The sequence below is a fragment of the Calliphora vicina genome, chromosome 5 (assembly GCF_958450345.1).
Source record: "Calliphora vicina chromosome 5, idCalVici1.1, whole genome shotgun sequence".
NCBI classification, from domain to species: Eukaryota; Metazoa; Arthropoda; class Insecta; order Diptera; family Calliphoridae; genus Calliphora; species Calliphora vicina.
The window spans coordinates 16330807-16349773 of NC_088784.1; the positions used below are offsets into that span (position 1 = coordinate 16330807).

At 31.7% G+C, this 18967-nt stretch overlaps 1 protein-coding gene across 4 annotated transcripts in view; it reads left to right on the top strand.

The window, feature by feature from the left end:
- cnn (centrosomin) overlaps positions 1–18967 on the top strand; it is a 77616-nt gene that overhangs the window by 10009 nt on the left and 48640 nt on the right. For 2 of the 4 annotated variants that reach the window (XM_065510491.1, XM_065510493.1), the window contains exon 1: positions 5913–6894. The exons of the other annotated variants lie outside the window; for them this stretch is intronic. Coding sequence is in view for 1 of the 2 variants with exons in the window: in XM_065510493.1 (XP_065366565.1) it covers positions 6866–6894 (29 nt within the window). In the remaining variant the exon portion in view is untranslated. Of the gene's footprint in view, positions 1–5912; positions 6895–18967 lie in introns of those variants that run through there. 4 annotated transcript variants of the gene reach the window in all.

The following is an 18967-nucleotide window of genomic DNA, read 5'->3' on the forward strand; positions in this document are numbered from 1 at the left end:
AGAAATACTGGAAACTAATAAAGAGTACTGATCTCTCAAACCCAACATAATTATCTACAATAAAGTCAGCCTAATACGATAAAATGTCCAATGGTCTACAGCGAATATCTTCCAATCTCTAATGGAATTGTCCACCTTATCCCCCAAAAGCAGCTGCGTTGAAGACTCTGACAATGGCAGGTAATATGCTTCACAGGTTCCAACTCTTCATTGTCCCCGCACATCCTAATGTAGTCCTGAGGGTAGTTGTTTCATCTGTTTGTCCTAGACCTAACTACGCAGTGACCCGCAGCGACTTTTGTCCAGGTCTAATACCTTATATATACCTGGAGAACCAACAGTCCAATCTTGTATACCATGGCCGTTTAGTCCAAAATTGCCTCCAATTCTATCCTGGGGTAATGTCTCAGTGGTTGTTATACCGATACCTCCTTCACCTCTAAGGATAATTACGACCCCGCTATGTCGTTATCTTCAATATGAAAATGTCCTGGACTCAACATAGTCTTACATCAAGCTGTACTTCGATCGAGTTTGACCCCCAAACTTTTGATTACAGCCTACCAGGATCACAACATCATCAGCAACAATCTTCCTTCAACGTTTGTCGAAATGTCTAAGGACCATGTTAATTGCTAGCAACCACAGTAGTGGAGACAAAACTCTTCCTCGTGGAGACCCTTAGTAACCATCTTCCTTAAATCAATATCTCCCATGTTGGATTACAGCCTACCAGGATCACAATATCATCAGCAACAATCTTCCTTCTACGTTTATCGAAATGTCTAAGGACCAAGTTAATTGCAGTAGTGGAGACAAAACCCCTCCTCGTGGAGACCCTTAGTAACCATCTTCCTTAAATCAATATCCTCCGTTAACCCGCCCCCGCTGACCCGAACGAATTTCCGATTCCTGCTTCTATAACTTCTAAGAACAGTTTTTACAATATTTATTACTTCGGTAAACCCTACGTTCAGTCACCAATAAGTATAGCTATTAGAAGTCTTATTGAGGATCTGCCAAAAGCCAAGAGAGTCTGGTCCTTTCTCGCGTCAATAAGTGACAAAGGATCCTAAATATCCTAAGTGGCAATTTTATGTGAGCTGTGTTCCGTCTTCCTGAGTGCCTGTTCATTGATCATGTTCGATAATGCAACCAAATGGTTATGGATGTCCTTTAGCGTCACAGTTTATGCATTACTGAATGCATTAATGCCACGGGAACCATTATTAACACCATAATGTTGACCTAAGTTGACCATAGACTTTGTGTTATCCAAATGCAAGCTTCACATTAGTATGTTTTACTATGAGCTCGCTCAGACCAGATGGGGTAGTGAACCCTATAACCAGAACGATATGGCCCCGACTGTCAATCCATTTCCTTTTAACGGCATTTATTACTAGTCCTCTGAGGACATTGTCTGGAGATTACGCTTTTAGATACTAGTTCTGGCTAGTTCTGCCTGATATATAATTGAAAAAATCCGATGCTTCTCTCTCTAATAAGTAGAATAATAGAACAACATTTTGGCCACATCTACGAAACTTGTCACAAACTCAACACGTCCAAAACACTCTTCGAAGTTGTTACACAAATAGGTTTCTGGCCAAATACGAATATTTCTTGGAAATATTCGAAGCCTTTTAAAACCATCACAAGGTAATAAGCGATCATGTGAATGGTTTTTCGAACTTAATCGAAAGCACTGGAATAATAATTCGGAGAGTTTCCCTGTTGAGTGTCAGAAACATCGATATTCTTCGGGAACAGATTTCACAAGATCGTCATGGGCTTCAATATTTATGGCATGAACATTTGGATATCAAAACTCTTGCTCTTAGTTCAATGAATTCTGAACTATATTTTCAATTCTGATTCTGATTTGGCTTCCGGGCTCTGACAACTGTCTGTATATTGCCTTATGATGGTACGAGTATAATCGAAAACTTGAGTTGCATTCCATTTGTACAATGCTATCTGATAATTCAGCAGGATTTAATAAATTTGATTAAGAGAGAGAGCACAATGAGCTGTTACGATGGATGTTGCTGCCAATGGAATCTAAACTGGTCAAAAGAAGTTCTAAATGAATTAAATAGCGACGATCGATCTTGGATCTTGCTTAGTTTCATGATTCATATTATGATGGATCCCCCCAGATGGTATTACCCCAAGCCGAATGATTTGAGCCATATCGCTGTACATGGGTAGAGGAGTCTTAATTGTGACTGTGATTTTGGTAGGGTGTGTACCATCTACAGATGCACTAGCTACTCTTTTAGGGGGATTCGGTTTCTCAGGAGTTGATCCGTCTAACCTACCTCTCTTCCTTGGAGTTTTAAGGTCACACAGTTCGCACCGAACTTCTTTCATCGGCTTTAGTCACATTATTCTTGCCTCCTCGATGGCTATGCCTTGCTCAATATAGAGCTTTAGACGTTTAAGTGCAGCCCCACATAATTTAGGTCTATCGTTCACGTTTTTTGTCTGTTGCGACGTGGAAAAGGGTATTGGCGGATGTAGAGGGTTGCGTATTAGGCGTTGGATCCAGCAAAGCATCTTCCTCATCCCTTGGGATAGATACCCCAGTTGATTCGGGACAAGAGCCCCCCCAACGCCAAGGTATCATCCATTTCTTCTAAGAGAGATGTAGGAGCTTGAGATCCTGTTTCAGGTTCAGTAAGGTCCATAGCGACCTGTTCTGATTCAAATTCTTTATTTATTTGGTTTAATTTTTTGTCTTCCATTTGTAAAGATATATAATTAATGGGGAAGATACAGGACATCATACAACAGAGCCCCTTGTTGTAGATGGGCAAAAATACAACTGGACAATGCACTTGTCCGGAGGCCACCTAACGTAGTGCCATTCATTCCATGGACACGGTGCGGATTACATCCGGAATTACGGGCTTTTATCGAGCGTCCGCTCTAGATTCGCCATGTTCTGCTTTAGGAAAAACGGAGACACCTCGTGTAGGGTGCGGCTCTACACCGCGCATGAACCGTCATTGGATACCGGAGAGGCTTAGGCATTATCAACAGATTAGCTGTGTTGCGCATTCGTTACCCTGCAGCAAACGCAGCTTGCTGTTGTAGTTCTCGGACCCCAGATAGATTGCCGAGTGTATGTTCGTGCAAGAATTTATATTTTAAATTCCCGGATAATGAATTGTTTCCACTTTCTACGGTCTCACTAATGATAGGAAATCTGGAAATCCTACAATTGTCCTTTTTATTCCATCTATTAGCAGCCCTCTGGCTGACTGATTAGTATGGATGTTGTAGTTTATGATTTGAGTGACACAAAGTTTCGCCTAAATGATATAGATGTTTCAACTAATATTTTTATCATATAGTGGTTTACATTCCTAAATGCAGAACACTTCAAATGGATGTCTTATCTGCCATACAATTCCGATTTGACACTGAATAAAATCTCGTCTCTTAACATCTTTTCAGATTGCTTTCACGTATTGAATATTCTTTTTTTTCTTTTTTTCTATACAAAAGGACATTGACTTTAAAATTTAGCGATATAGTCAATTTAAATTTTGTTCTACTGTATATTTTGATTTTTTTGTTTTAACATTTCCAAAGGGGACCAGACAATAGTTTCTTTTTTCAATTGTTTCATTTGTTAAGCATCATATTTTCTATAGGGGGTATATTATAGTAATTTTTCCTATTGTCGTTTCATTTGCTTTTGCTGCTAATGTGTATTTATCGAGGAAAACAGCATCTTGTACAGGGTCGTTGTATGCGTATTTGAATGAGTATTTGTGTGACACGAGTCTTCTTCCATTCTTGCTCTTCATGGATGTACGTAAAAATACATCATACATATTTACAAAAGCGATCCCTGCAGTTCTGGGAAACTGTTCCGAACTAGTGATTTTACCTATCATTTGGGGGTGACAATTAAAGGATGTTTCATTTATTATCTTTAAATTTAAATAAAACCAAAGTGTGTGTGAGATATCATCTATAATTTTTATTCGTTTGAAATGCCTATCCATGCCATTATTTATGGAATATAACATCGTGCATATGTCCGCCACAGCTTCTCTGAGAGGCGCGCATTCGAAATGTTCAATTTTCCATGACTAGCGTATAAATCAGGCTGTATTTGACCGATGACATGGGTTATGTTGGCTTTGAGGGCTGCTATGGTTTGTGGCTTATTCTCATAGCCCCGTGACTTAAGAAAACCCCACAAGAAGAAGTCTAATTGGGTCAAATCGCACGATCTCGGTGGCCAGATCAAATCACCTCCTCGTGAGATGACCGTGCCCTCAAATCGCTGGTGCAGAATGTCCAATGTGCTATGAGCTGTGTTATCCAAATTCAAGCTTCACTTTAGTGACTTCTACTATGACTTCGCTGAGACCAGATGGGGTTGTGAACCCACATTTACTATAACCAGAAGGATATGGCCCCGACTGAATCGTGGACGAACAATATATCTTCTTGGCTTGACACACTCACAATTGAGTGGTGTAATGGCTTTCATTTTGGCAACCATGCGATGAGACTTGACTTGCCCTATAACGACTTCTGCAGAAGTTGTCTAAACGAAGAGGAGGATGAGACCATTTTTCATCTTCTTTGTCACTGTCCAGCATTAGGAGATCTTCTCTTAAGGTTTCTGGGACATCGTTCCCTAAATAGTCTTTCTGAGCTCTCGAATATGTGGCTAGAGTGCATTAATGCCTTTATAAGGAATAGTAATTGGCTAACCAGACATGGGGATCTCCATAGAGTGACCTAATAACCCCCAATTCATTGGTACGCGATTAATAATCTCCTCTCCTCTCTGCAGAAGTTGTCAAAACGAGGAAGTGGAAGAGAACATTTTTCATCTTCTTTGCCACTGTCCAGTATTAGGAGCACATCTTCTCTTATGGTTTCTGGGACATCGTTCCCTAAATAGTCTTTCTGAGCTCTCGAATATGAGGCTAGAGTGCATTAATGACTTTATAAGGAATAGTAATTGGCTAACCAGACATGGGGATCTCTATAGAGTGACCTAATAACCGCCAATTCATTGGTATGCGATTAATAATCTCCACTCTCTTTTTTCGGACCCTCTTCACTTTTCAATCTTTAATCGCATCTGACTGTCTCCTTCTCTTTCTCATTTCTATCTGTCCCTCCAAATGGACCTATTGTCTGGACCCACGGGAACTGCTCTTCTTTCTTAATTTCGCGGCTGCCTGGAAACCTAACTTAACCTATGTGGCACGTAGCGCCAACCTGTTGAAACCACATGTCGTTGCTGTCCATAAATTCAGGCCAAAAGAAGTTGGTAATCATCGACCTATAGCGCTCACCGTTGACGGTGATGGCCTCGCCAAAGTCGTTCTCAAAGAAATATGGAACGATGGCAACAAACAGAGACTTTTTTGGGATGCATTGGACGACCATGGATTTCATGTGGATTGATATCGTCTTAAATACGATTACTTAGAGATACTAAAGTGACAATTGGATTTATGCTAGATTACCTGGCATGTATAAAGTAACCAATTGGCTTCTCTCTGAACTACAAAGAGCACATACATCTTAAATGCCCCAAAAATATTTAAATTAAAGTCAGCCCAAGTGTCAGACATTAGTGACAATTATTGTATGTAAGGGATACATTTACTACTTGTAAAACTGCTGGGATATTAATGTTGAATAACAAAATATGTATGTACTCGTAAGTACCCCACTGTAGAGTAAATGAAAAACAAACGGACATATTGAGAGATTGATTAAATGAGAGGTGAAATGATGTATAGAAGAGTAAATGGGAAAATAAAGAAAACTCACCCCACTAAACATCCCAATTACACACATGCACATACATTTACTGTATTTGTCACAAACAACACAACAATAGCAACAACAATACATGAAAAACAACACATCTGCCTGTATGTTTTTGTGTTTTGTTTTTTTCCAACTCGGATATGACGATGAGTAGAAAGAATTCTCTCTAGCACTACGAGAGTGTATGTTTAAGCATTTCATTTTCAGTTATGTTCTTGCTTTCGGTTTAATTACACACATTTTGTTAAGTTTGCTGGCTGAAACTACGTCAAAAATTTGCTTATTTTTCTTTAACAAAATATACTTTTATAATTTTCTTTACAACAAAAAAAAAAAAAAAACAAGAGAAATATACTGAATTATAAATAAATAAAAAAAAGATTAAACAGATGCCAAATATACAAGAAGAATAAAAACAAAAACAAAACAACAACAAAAAAGCTTCTTATAAATTGTGTTTAATATTGAAAAAAAACGAATTTTGATAAACAAAAATATTCAAAGAAAAATTTTAAGAAATTTTCAATAAAAGTGCGAGTATTAAAAAAGATTTAACAGTGAACATATACAATTTTATAACAAAAAAAAATTATAATTAAAATTTCTTGAGTTGAGTGTTTGATTTCAAGGCGCCTTTTTATTAACTTTGCTAATAATAATTTATTAAATTGCGTTGCATATATAGTTTTTGCGGAAGCTGTTTTAAGAAAAAAATTTTATAACAAAATTTGTTTAAAAAAAAAGTTTTAATAAAAAGTATCGCAGTGTTTTTTTTGAAAGTGCAAAAAATTGTTCTTTAACAAATTTGAATTTATTACAAAATAAATTCTAGTGTTTTAATTTATATTAATTGAACTTTTATTAATAATGTGTGTGGCAGCAGCATACACATAAAGCACACCAACAGAGTTTATCATCATCATCATCATCCTCATCTTTATCATCTCATCAACACCCTCTCCTCTCGCTCTTACTCACTACAATATTACTCTCTCTACACTTAAACAAATAACTGTGTTGAATTATCAAAACAAAAAAATAATAAATGTACAAGGATTTTTGCTTTAAACAAAGGTAAGTGCAACAAATTTTTAAATTTTATATTAAAACATAAATCTTTTGCTTTTTTTGTTATCATTTACCATAAGAAAAAAACGTTTGCAAATAGTTTTTATTTTTCATATTGAAAAAGAATCTATTGTTTATTTTTTCCATAAGAAATTTTAAATTCACCCCCTATTTCATGTTGTTTGCTTTAGGGATTTTCATCATCTTTGTTAATTTTAACATCTGTTTACTATTGGCATTTTTTGTTTTTGCATTTCATCCCTTACTTTGTTTACAATTACACATTTTCCCCGCGTCACTTTTTTAACTTTATTTATGGCACACTTTATTTCATCTTTTTTTCTTCTCTCTTTTTTGAAGGATTCTTTGTAATTGTTATAATTATTTTGGGACAATTTATTTGTTTTTTTTTGGGGGGGGGTTTTATCAACAAGTTTTCAAAAATAAATTAATAAATTCCAGCAGTTTTATTTGTTTTTATGTTATTAAGAATTAAATCTATTTATTTAAAAGAGTAACGTCACTGAGTGCCTCAATGATTGGCCCAATAGCTAAAATGTAGAGTCATGCAATTTAAACTGTAGGTTCCCCTCTCTAAATAGACATACATAGGTCCACTAATAAGAGATTTTTGGAAATTCGATGGTTTAGGGGGTAAAAACGGGTAAACTAACACCGATATTTTGGTACTATTTTTGCACCCTATATAGCTTTTAAAACCATAAACATGGAAATAAATTTAAAAAAAAAATTTGGTACTTTTTGCAAATTCGAACCCTTAAGGGGTTAAAATTGAATTAAATTTTGGTACATTTTTAAAAAATGTCTTCTATATATTTTCACTGAAATAATACTGAAATTTATTTGAATGGGGAACAAAAAGTACCAAAGTAGGGGTCAATTCAAAATTATTAACCCAATTTTGTTTAAATTTTAAACATTGGTTCCTTCTTTTGGTACATTTTACATAAAATATGTTTTCTATATATTTTCACAGAGATATGAATATTTTATTATGAGTTCTACCACGATACTGAAATGTATTTGAATGGGGGAACAAAACGTACCAAAATAGGCGTAAATTCAAAATTATTAATCCAATTTTGATTAAATTTTAAACATTGGTTGCTTCTATATACAGAAATATGAATATTTTATTATGAGCTACCATTGCGATACTGAAATGTATTTGAATGGGGAACAAAAAGTACCAAAATAGGGGTAAATTCAAAATTATTAATCCAATTTTGTTTAAATGTTAAACATTGGTTGCTTCTTTTGGTACATTTTTCATAAAATATGTCTTCCATATATTTTGACAGAGATATGAATATTTTATTATGAGCTCCCACTGCGATACTGAAATGTATTTGAATGGGGAACAAAAAGTACCAAAATAGGGGAAAATTCAAAATTATTAATCGAATTTTGTTTAAATGTCAAACATTGGTTCTTTTAGACATACAAAAATTAACTAAATAGGGTGCTATTTGGAACTCGAGAGCATAGATGTAAATTGGGCTAAATCCGGGTAAACAGTTTGGTACTTTTTTAAAACGTATTTTTTGTTGAATACATGAACACAGATTTGAATAGATTTTGATTGTTACATATATGTCACCAAAATTGGATTATTTCAAAATTTACGGTTGTTCAAGAGGTAAAAGGGAAATTGGTAATTTTTCTTCTAATGGTACTTTTTTTACTATTTTCAATTATTTAACTTATCGACATAAAAGTTAGCTGCTATGCTTTTGAGTGAAGTAAGAAACAAGAATAGGGCATTGAGCCCATATTATTGTATTAAATTAACAAAAAAGGGGGAACTAATGGTACTTTTTTGTTATTCTAATGGTACTTTTCTATAAAAATGTTCCAAGAAACATGATATTAAGCATATATGGTCCTGATGTATCACAAAACACATCACCAAAACGGAGTATTTTAAAATTTCAAAATTTACGGTTATTCAGGAGGTAAATGGGAAATTGGTACTTTTTCTTCTAATGGTACTTTTGTACTATTTTCAATTATTTAACTTATCGACATAAAATATAGCTGATAAGTTAACTTTAATGGTATTAAAGTACCAAAAAGGGAGAACTCATGGTACTTTTTCGTTATTATATTATAGAAAAGTACCACTATAATGAACCTATAAACATGATATTAAGCATATATGGTACTGATGTGTTACAAAATTTTTCACCAAAACGGAATATTTTAAAATTTCAATATTGTCGATTATTCAAGAGGGAAAATGGAAATTGGTACTTTTTCTTCTAATAGTACTTTTTACTATTGTCTAACTTATCGACATAAAAGTTAGCTGATAAGCTTTTGAGTGAAGTAAGAAACAAGAATATAGAGGCTTAATGGTATTAAATTACCAAAAAGGGAAAACTAATGGTACTTTTACTTATTTTATTGGTACTTTTCTATAATAATGGACCCTAGAAACATGATGTTAAGCATATATGGTTCTGAGTGGGAGACTTCATGGTACGTTTTATTTAAGCTTTGTGATACTTTTTAAATAATTTATAATAATGAACCTATAATCATAAAAATACCCATAGATCTGAATGATTTATAAACCATAGAAAGAGGATTTTCAGGTACTGTTTTCCCCTACCAATAGTACTTTTTGAATATTTTATATTAATGGACCTAGAAACAAGATAATTAACCTGAGTGCATGAAAATCCGAGGAAGGTTACACATAAACGAACCTGCACGAGTTAGAATTCATTAAAAGGGACTTAATGGTTTTATTTTCTATTTTATAATGGTACTATTGGAATTTTCTATAATAAAGGACCAAAAATGACCCTTAATGATTGAGAAACCATAAAAAGTACAATTTTCTTCCTTTTAATTATATTTTTTGTATTTTCTTTAACGTCTTTATGTACCCAAGTAAGTTAGAATAAACAATTGAGGGCTTTATGGTACATTCTTATTATTTTAAAGGTACTTTTTCAAAAGATGGACTAATTAACATGAAATTGAAGACATGTTATCCTGAATGAGAGAGAATTCGCAAAAGGAAACTAAAAGTTCTTTTACTTTGATATACCCTACACCACCATAGTGGCGAGGTTAGTCTAACACCCACCTTAAAGTATACCGATCGACTTAGAATCGCTTTCTGAGTCGATTAAACGATATACGTCCTGCTGTCCATGTAAACCTTGTGCGCAGAGTACAGGTCGCAATTTTGAAGATATTTCGATCAAATTTGGTACATATTATTTTTTCGGCCCAAGGATAAAGCCTATTGAAAGTGGCTGAAATCGGTCCATTATTTCACCTAGCCACCATACAATGTTCTTCTGAAATTGGATTTTATCGGTCATAAATGTTTAATTTATAAATGTATCTCCACAAATTGCGCTCCAAATATGTTTTATATATACAAAATTCATGTCACCAAATTTTGCTACGATCGGTTCAAAATTAGTCATAGCTCCCATATAGATTCGCTTCCGAAAATCACTTTAACGTGCATAAATCGCTTAAAAATGTTGATATACTCACAAAATTCAACATAGTAAACTTTCATATAGACATAAATCACACGACTTAATTTCATGGTGATCGGTCCATAATTGTCCATAGCCCCCATATAAGGCCCACTTCCGAAAATCACTCAAAAATATAAATTATTGAAATTTTAAAAGTAAAATGTTTTTGCTCTTTTACTTAGTGTAGGGTATTATATGGTCAGGCTTGACCATAATTTCTTACTTGTTTTAATCATAACTTTTTGAATTATTATTGAGTGTATGACTTAAAATGCGGGATTAACAATGGATGGCGTATCTTTGAACCCGGGTTTTGTCATTTTGAAGGGTACTTTTTGTCATTTATTCTTACTTAGTTTTTCAACATTATAGTGTAAACAACATAGTTTTTTTTTTGCTTCGCTAATGTCAAATTTTGAGCCTACAAAGCGTCATATGGGGAAGTTTTGATTTTTTTTTGCAATTTGAAAAAAAGAGCCACTGAAACACAACGATTGCTCACCAAAGCTTATGGTAAATGTGCGAGCAGCAACATTCATCCAAAAGCAGGGAAATTGGGTACCATACGAATTGAAGCCGAGAGACCATTCCACTTTTACTTTGGAATTTTTTTTTTCAGAAAAATAAAGAAAATATTTCTGTAGTTCATTTGCTGAAGACATCAGTCTAAAGACTTTAAAATACATTTCTTTATTTGTATTTTGAAATCAATTATAATGAAGATTTTAAATTTAAATAAAAATACCTTTACAAATTGGATAATTATTCAAACATTTAATAATTATGTTTCAATATTATTTTAAACCAAATTTAGTCTATTAACCCATTCAAGTTGTTTGAAAATAAAGAAAGCATATTAACAAAAGCCTTTATATTTCCGTTACGAAATTCTCACCACCCATGGTGAGTATTAACATTTATAGTTTGACACCTTGTTGAAGTGTTCATGTTTTCTTAAAAATTCAAATACGAAACGGAAAATCATTTCCAAAAAACCAACAAAAAAATCTCACCTGGTGGTTTAGTAGCTAAACTGTTAATAAAACAAAGATGAACAAAAACAAATTAGGTTTTAAAAACATTTTAAAAATTATTCTCACCTTTATGGATTGCTATAATGCTAAGTAAATACATAAAAAGGTGTTTAATACTGTTCTTTTTTACCTACCAAATAATAATTTGTGTGAATGATTAATAAAATGGTTAATTTGGAATATTGTTTTAAAAAACCACCCGGCTTTGAAAAAACAATTTCAATTTAACACCATAAATCTATAAAAAAAATTATAGTATTTTGTATAAAAATTGTAATCCCCTGAGATTTGAGGTTTTTAAATGCATTAGTAACCTAAATACGTAATGTTAGAATAGAAAAATAAAACTAACAGTTGTACATAATATTTATTACAAAATATCTAGTATCAAATGATAAAAATTAATGAGTGCATTTCATTTGAACTATAAGTTATGATTAACATTCAGTTTTATTATAATTTTTCCTACAAATTTTACTCATACACTCAATCATTACAAATACAAAATATGGACATACGTTCAAATAAATAAATACCAAAAGTAAATACTTCTTATTTAACATTACTAAACTAAGCCGTTTGACTGACTGATAAGACTGGTAAACATTCATGATTTTAAAAGGGAAGCGTATGCTTTGCAAGATAACCCCTAAAAATGACACAAAATATACTATTTACGTATATAGGGGGCAGTTGTTAGTCACTTTCTATTTAAAAAATTTATTCAATAAGATAAACCTAAACCCTACTTAATACTTAGAGTAAACCTATTTTTCTTTTTGGGGTTAATGAAATGCTTGCTGTTTGTATAAATTTTAATCTTATGACCCGCCTTTAAAATTTATAAATATTTGTGGAAATATGTTAACTTATCTTTACACAATTTCATTTGTGTTTAATAGACAGAAAAAAACTCATCATTATATTTAGTTGTACAAAATATAAATATGTTTAATTCGTAGAGAAATCCCTTTAAACAGATACATATTTTGAGTGATTTATTCAGAACTAAAAATAGGTGATAATTTGGTTAATTTAAATAAAGGGACAAGTTATTTTTCTAACAATTATAAAGACCATTGCCATTTATGCAATTTTATTTTATGTACCTTCTAAATGTTGTAAAACTATACATTTTGCTGTTTAAAAAGTGCTGCATTTCTAACCCTTTGATAAAATTGAGGGTGAAACGTGTAGCATATCTTCGGGGTTTTAGGGCAACATTATTTGAAAAGAACACGTTATACCCTTACCAAACTACATTTGTTTTAGAAAAGAACACAGAAAAGGGTAAAAGGCAGAATAAGGCATCATTTATGCCAGAAAAGAAAACGCCATTAAACACCGACTTATGTAAAAACTTGCAAATTTTACATAAATTTGTAAATTTTATCACCCACATCGAGAGCCTACCCAGTTGTGTTAATAACTTAATATTAATAATAATAATATTAATTAAACAAATAAATACAATTTACAAAGTATATTTTGCAACGTAATTCAATAATTTATAGTTTGTTTGGTTAATAAAATCCGTATAAAATATATTAAAACTAGATTTATTTGTTTTACAAAATGTATGCATTTTGTAAAGCTAGATACGAGTAGAGATACTATTCAAACCATTTTCATATAATAGTTAAACAGAGGTTTTCCCACACAATTAAGTTATGAACTTGTTCATGAAAACTCAAAACAAAATTCATATAGATAGATGTATAAAACTGTGACACAGCAACGTTAAAATCTCATTGTTTTTTTTTAAAAAAAAAGAAAGAAAAAACGTCAAATGAAAAATTGTTTATTCTATAAAACTAATGTCATTGCACAAATAATTTAATCACAAAACAAAAACGAAAAACTATTTAATACTAATGAGTTTAGACAAGCTATACAATATATGGAAACTGCCGCTGCCCGCCTGCCGGCCTACCGGCTACTTGTATAGCGTAGAGTAGAGTGTAGAGTGGTAGTGTTTTAAACACCTTAAATGGCATTTAATTAACAATTTAATTCAAGCGATTTTTATCATAAATGGAAAGTGTTTTTCTGTTTAAAAAACATTTTCAGCATTTATTTAACAATTAATCGCTTTGGTTGTAAAAAACAAAAAATTATAAAAACGAGTACAATGAGATTTATGTCAAGCTTAAGAATTTTTTATTTTATTTTAATTTAATGATTTCCTTTATAGATTAATTATTTTCTAATAATTAAAGTAAATAAAGTGCAATAGCATTTAAATAAGTTGTTTACTTTTGAAGAAAATAATCGAAAAAAAAAACAAATTCAAAATATTTATTTCGAATTTGTTGGTGAATTTAGCGATTTTGTAGATTTGAAATTAGCGATTTTTTCTCTGGACGATAAGTTTACGCACTTTTATTAAATACTAGTTGACCGCCCCGACTTCGCCCGGTAGCATTTACTAATGTTAGTTCTTCAAGTTTCTCCAACCCTCAGAAACCTGCCTGTTCTTATTTATTTGCAAATAAAATATATGAATTTGTACTGCATACTTTAGGGAGCTTTTTTATTACAGTTGACTGGAATCAAAAAAAAAAAATTTTGGAGTTTTGGTTTTTTTTTCTTTACAAAACATCTCCTGAAAATTTCGAATCGAATAAAAAAAAATCAGCCAAATCGCTCCAGCCATTCTCACGTGATGCCATTACATACATGGACCATCTCATTTTTATACCCTACACCACCATAGTGGGGAGGGTATAATTCGTTTGTGCAGATGTTTGTAACGCCCAAAAATATTAGTCTAATACCCACCTTAAAGTATACCGATCGACTTAGAATCACTTTCTGAGTCGATTAAACGATGTCCGTCCGTCCGTCTGGTCGGCTGGCTATCCATGTAAACCTTGTGCGCAGAGTACAGGTCGCAATTTTGAAGATATTTCTATCAAATTTGGTAAATATTATTTTTTCGGCCCAAGGACCAAGCCTGAAATCGGTCCATTATTTCACCTAGCCCCCATACAAATGTCCTTTCGAAATTGGACTTTATCGGTCATAAATGTTTAATTTATAAATGTATCTTCACAAATTGCGCTCCAAATAAGTTTTATATACTATACAAAATTCATGTCACCAAATTTTGTTACGATCGGTCCATAATTAGTCATAGCTCCCATATAGACCCGCTTCCGAAAATCACTTTAACGTGCATAAATCGCTTAAAAATGTTGATATACTCACAAAATTCAACATAGTAAAGTTAAATATAGATATAAATCACACGACCTAATTTCATGGTGATCGGTCCATAATTGGTCATATCCCCCATATAAGGCACACTTCCGAAAATCACTCAAAAATATAAATTATTGAAATTTTAAAAGAAAAATGTTTTTGCTCTTTTACTTAGTTTAGGGTATTATTTGGTCGGGCTTGACCGACTTTAATTTCTTACTTGTTTTTGTTTAAATAGTGAAATTTTATTAAATTTTCGGTTTCTTTAAATTGGCGTTTTTTTTTGTGAGACTTACTTTGTTGTATTATTGCTGATATTTGTTTGTGAGATTGTAGATTTGTTGTGAAATTTAAAATTTTTTTAATGAATAAGCGATTTTTATTTTGGCGTTTTTTTTTAATTAGACTTTTTTGTGATATTTTTTCACTTTTTGCGAAATTGGCGATTTTTTTTTGAAAAATTGTTGAAATTTTTTTATCAAATTTTCGATTTCTTTAAATTGGCATTTTTGTGTGTTGTTGCCAATTTTTGTTTGTGAGGTAGATTTGTTGTGAAATTGGTGATTTTTTTAAAAAAAAAAAAGCGATTTTTTAAATTGGTGTTTTTTGTGTTGTTGCCGATTTTTGTTTGTGAGATTAAGATTTGAGACAATTTTGGATTTTTTAGTTTGGCGTTTGTTGATCTTATTATTTCTGGGGAAAATTTTGAATTTTTTGAATTTGGCGATTTTTTTTTCTTTTTTGTAAAATAAGAAATTTTGAGTAAAATTGGAGAATTTTAGAGGTAGATTTATTGTGTAATTGGTGATTTTTTTTGTTTTTAAAAATAAGCGATTTTTTAAATTGGTGTTTTTTTGTGAGATTGTTACTTTTTTGTATTATTGCTGATATTTGTTTGTGAGATTTTAGATTTGTTGTGAAATTTATAATTTTTTAATGAATAAGCGATTTTTTATTTTGGCGTTTTTTTTTAATTAGAGTTTTTTGTGACATTTTTTTCACTTTTTGCGAAATTGGCGATTTTTTTTGAAAAATTGTTGAAATTTTATATCAAATTTTCGATTTCTTTAAATTGGCGTTTTTGTGTGTTGTTGCCAATTTTTGTTTGTGAGGTAGATTTGTTGTGAAATTGGTGATTTTGTTTTAAAAAAATAAGCGATTTTTTAAATTGGTGTTTTTTGTGTTGTTGTCGATTTTTGTTTGTGAGATTATAGATTTGAGACTATTTTCGTTTTATTAGCAATTTATTAGACAATCATCTATTTGTATGAAATTAATATTTTTCCCAATTCGTTAAATTGGTGATTGTTTTTGAAAAGAAGGAAATTTTTGATATTTGCGATTTTTTGTGAAATAAGCGTTTTTTTAATTTTTTTTTTGGAGAAATAAGTGATTTTTTATAAAATCGTAGATTTTTTGTAATATTTTTTTAGGAAATATGCGATTTTTTATGAAATTAGTGATGTCAAATTGGCGTTTTTGAGAAATAGGCGTTTTTAATTGTTTTGAAATTTGAGATTTTTTATGAAATAAAATATTTTTATACCTTCACCTTCGTGAGAAGGGTATATATAAGTTTGTCATTCCGTTTGTAATTTCTACATTTTTCATTTCCGACCCTATAAAGTATATATATTCTGGATCCTTATAGATAGCGGAGTCGATTAAGCCATGTCCGTCTGTCTGTCTGTCGGTCTGTCGGTCTGTCTGTTGAAATCAATTTTCTGAAGACCCCAGATATCTTCGAGATCCAAATCTTCAATTATTCTGTCAGACATGCTTTCGAGAAGTTTGCTATTTAAAATCAGCAAAATCGTTCCATAAATAACGGAGATATGAGCAAAAACCCGGGACAACCTCGATTTTTGACCTATTTTTGATCTATATCTGGATTACTAAGTCATTAATATAGACAATATGGATATCTAATGATAGATATTTCAAAGTCCATTGCAACGATGTAGATAAGGCTATAGTAAGTTGGACCTACAATGGGTCAAAAAATTTTTTTCCAAAAAAAAAAAATTTTTTAAAAATTTGGAAAAAACTTTTTTTTAAAAAAATTAAAAAACAATTTCAAAAAAAATTTTGAAAAACAATTAAAAAAAATTTAATTTTGTTTATCGGGAAAAATATTTTTTAACCCGAATTTTTTTTTTCATCAAAAAAATTTTTATGTCATACATTTTTTTTCCAAAAAAAATAAAAAATTAAAAAATTTGGAAAAATCTTTTTTAAAAAAAAATTAAAAAACAATTTCAAAAAAAATTAAATTTTGTTTACCTAAAAATATTAAAAAAAATTAATTTTGAAGTATAATTTGGTGAAGGGTATATAAGATTCGGCACAGCCGAATATAGCTCTCTTACTTGTTTTTTTTTGTGAATTAACGATTTTGTAAATTAGAATTTGTATAAGAAATTGGCTATTTTTCTTTAGGGCCGTTTTCAATCATCTTTGGACGATAAGTTCACGCACTTCTGTTAGACTTTTGAAAACCTTCATAGTCTGTAGCTTCAAAAACCCTAAAGAATGTAGTCTGGAGTAATCAAATTGGGCGATGTGGTCGACCACTGCAAATTGCCAAAACGAAACTTTAGGTGATCATGTAAAACATTTTTCTAAATGTCCATTGTAGTGCGTCCAGTTAAACTTGCAACTGGGTTCTTTACTTATACTAGAGTTTCAAAATGTTCCAAATTTTCGTTTAAGATTTATTAAAAAATGTTCAACCTATGGAACGGTCTGCAAGATTAATTAGTCTGATCATTAATACTTTACAACTTGTTATTGCTCATCATTTATCATTTAATTGGGTTGTTTACATTTTCAAATTGAAATTTAAATACAAATCTCTTATTGCAAATGGACAGCAATTATTTTTGTTTTTATTTCGAAATAATGTTTATTATAACGAATAAAATCGATTATTTTACAAATTTCATGCAGGATGTCGTCGTCGTTAATTTATAAACAAATTATGAATAAAGTCAAAGATTTTATTAGGACGGCCGGTCGGCCGGCGACTACGATGCAATGTTTTTTCTGGCAGCCTCTAATGAAAGATGGACTGAGGAGGAGTAAGAATTGAGTAGCAAAGTGTTTATTTATTTAGGCATTAAATGACTTTAAGGCGAGTCCAGTTGGTATCAGGAAAACTGCTTATAAGAATATGTTGCAGTGGTTTTTTGATAGTGTGATTTAAATGTTGGTTTTTTTCAGTTTGTTTTTTGAATGAGGGTGTTGAAAGCAAAACGTCTGATGTTTTTTTTTTTTGAAACAGACTTTTTTTTTAATTTTGAAATGCCACTTCTCTAGACGTAATTTTTGTATGTAAAACATTTATGCTGCATTTTTTATGTATATTTTGTTGATTTCTATGTTGGGTTATATTTTTTTTTGTGTGTTTCCTTTGATTATGAATGAGGTGCTGAGCGTTTGGTATGAAAAAAAAACCACAGTGTTTATAATTCAATTATATGAGAACAACCTACACACAAAAATAAATAAACTAAATAATACATTCTTACAAAAATATAAAATTATTTTTTATGTTGTTACAATGGGGCACTGAAGATATACACAGAAATTGAAAAATTAAACCAAAAAATGCATTTCCATACAGACTCTAGAACAGGGTATTGCAGAAAGAAAAGTTAGTTTACTTGCAATAACTTAAAGGAAAGGGAACTGTTACAAAATTGAAGCTAAAATTGGACTATATACAGACCTAGGATTAAAACTAAATTTTGACTATATGCAGACCTACGATTGAAGCTAAACTTGGACCACATAAACACCTTGGATTGAAGCTAAAATTGGACCTCATTGATGACCTACGATTGAAGCTAAAATTGGGCTACTTAAAGACCTAGGAATGAAGCTAAAATTGGACCTCATTGATGACCTACGATTGAAGCTAAAATTGGACCTCATTGATGACCTACGATTGAAGCTAAAATTGGGCTACTTAAAGACCTAGGATTGAAGCTAAAATTAGACTACATAAGGACCTACGATTGAAGGTAAAATTGGGCTATATAAAGACCTAGGATTGAAGCTAAAATTGGACCTCATTGATGACCTGCGATTGAAACTAAAATTGGGCTACTTAAAAACCTACGATTGAAGCTAAAATTGGACTATATAAAGACCTACGATTGAAGCTAAATTTAGACTATATACAGACCTACGATTGAAGCTAAATTTAGACTATATACAGACCTACGATTGAAGCTAAACTTGGATTACATAAAGACCTATTATTGATGCTAAACTTGGACCACATGAAGACCTAGGATTGAAGCTAAAATT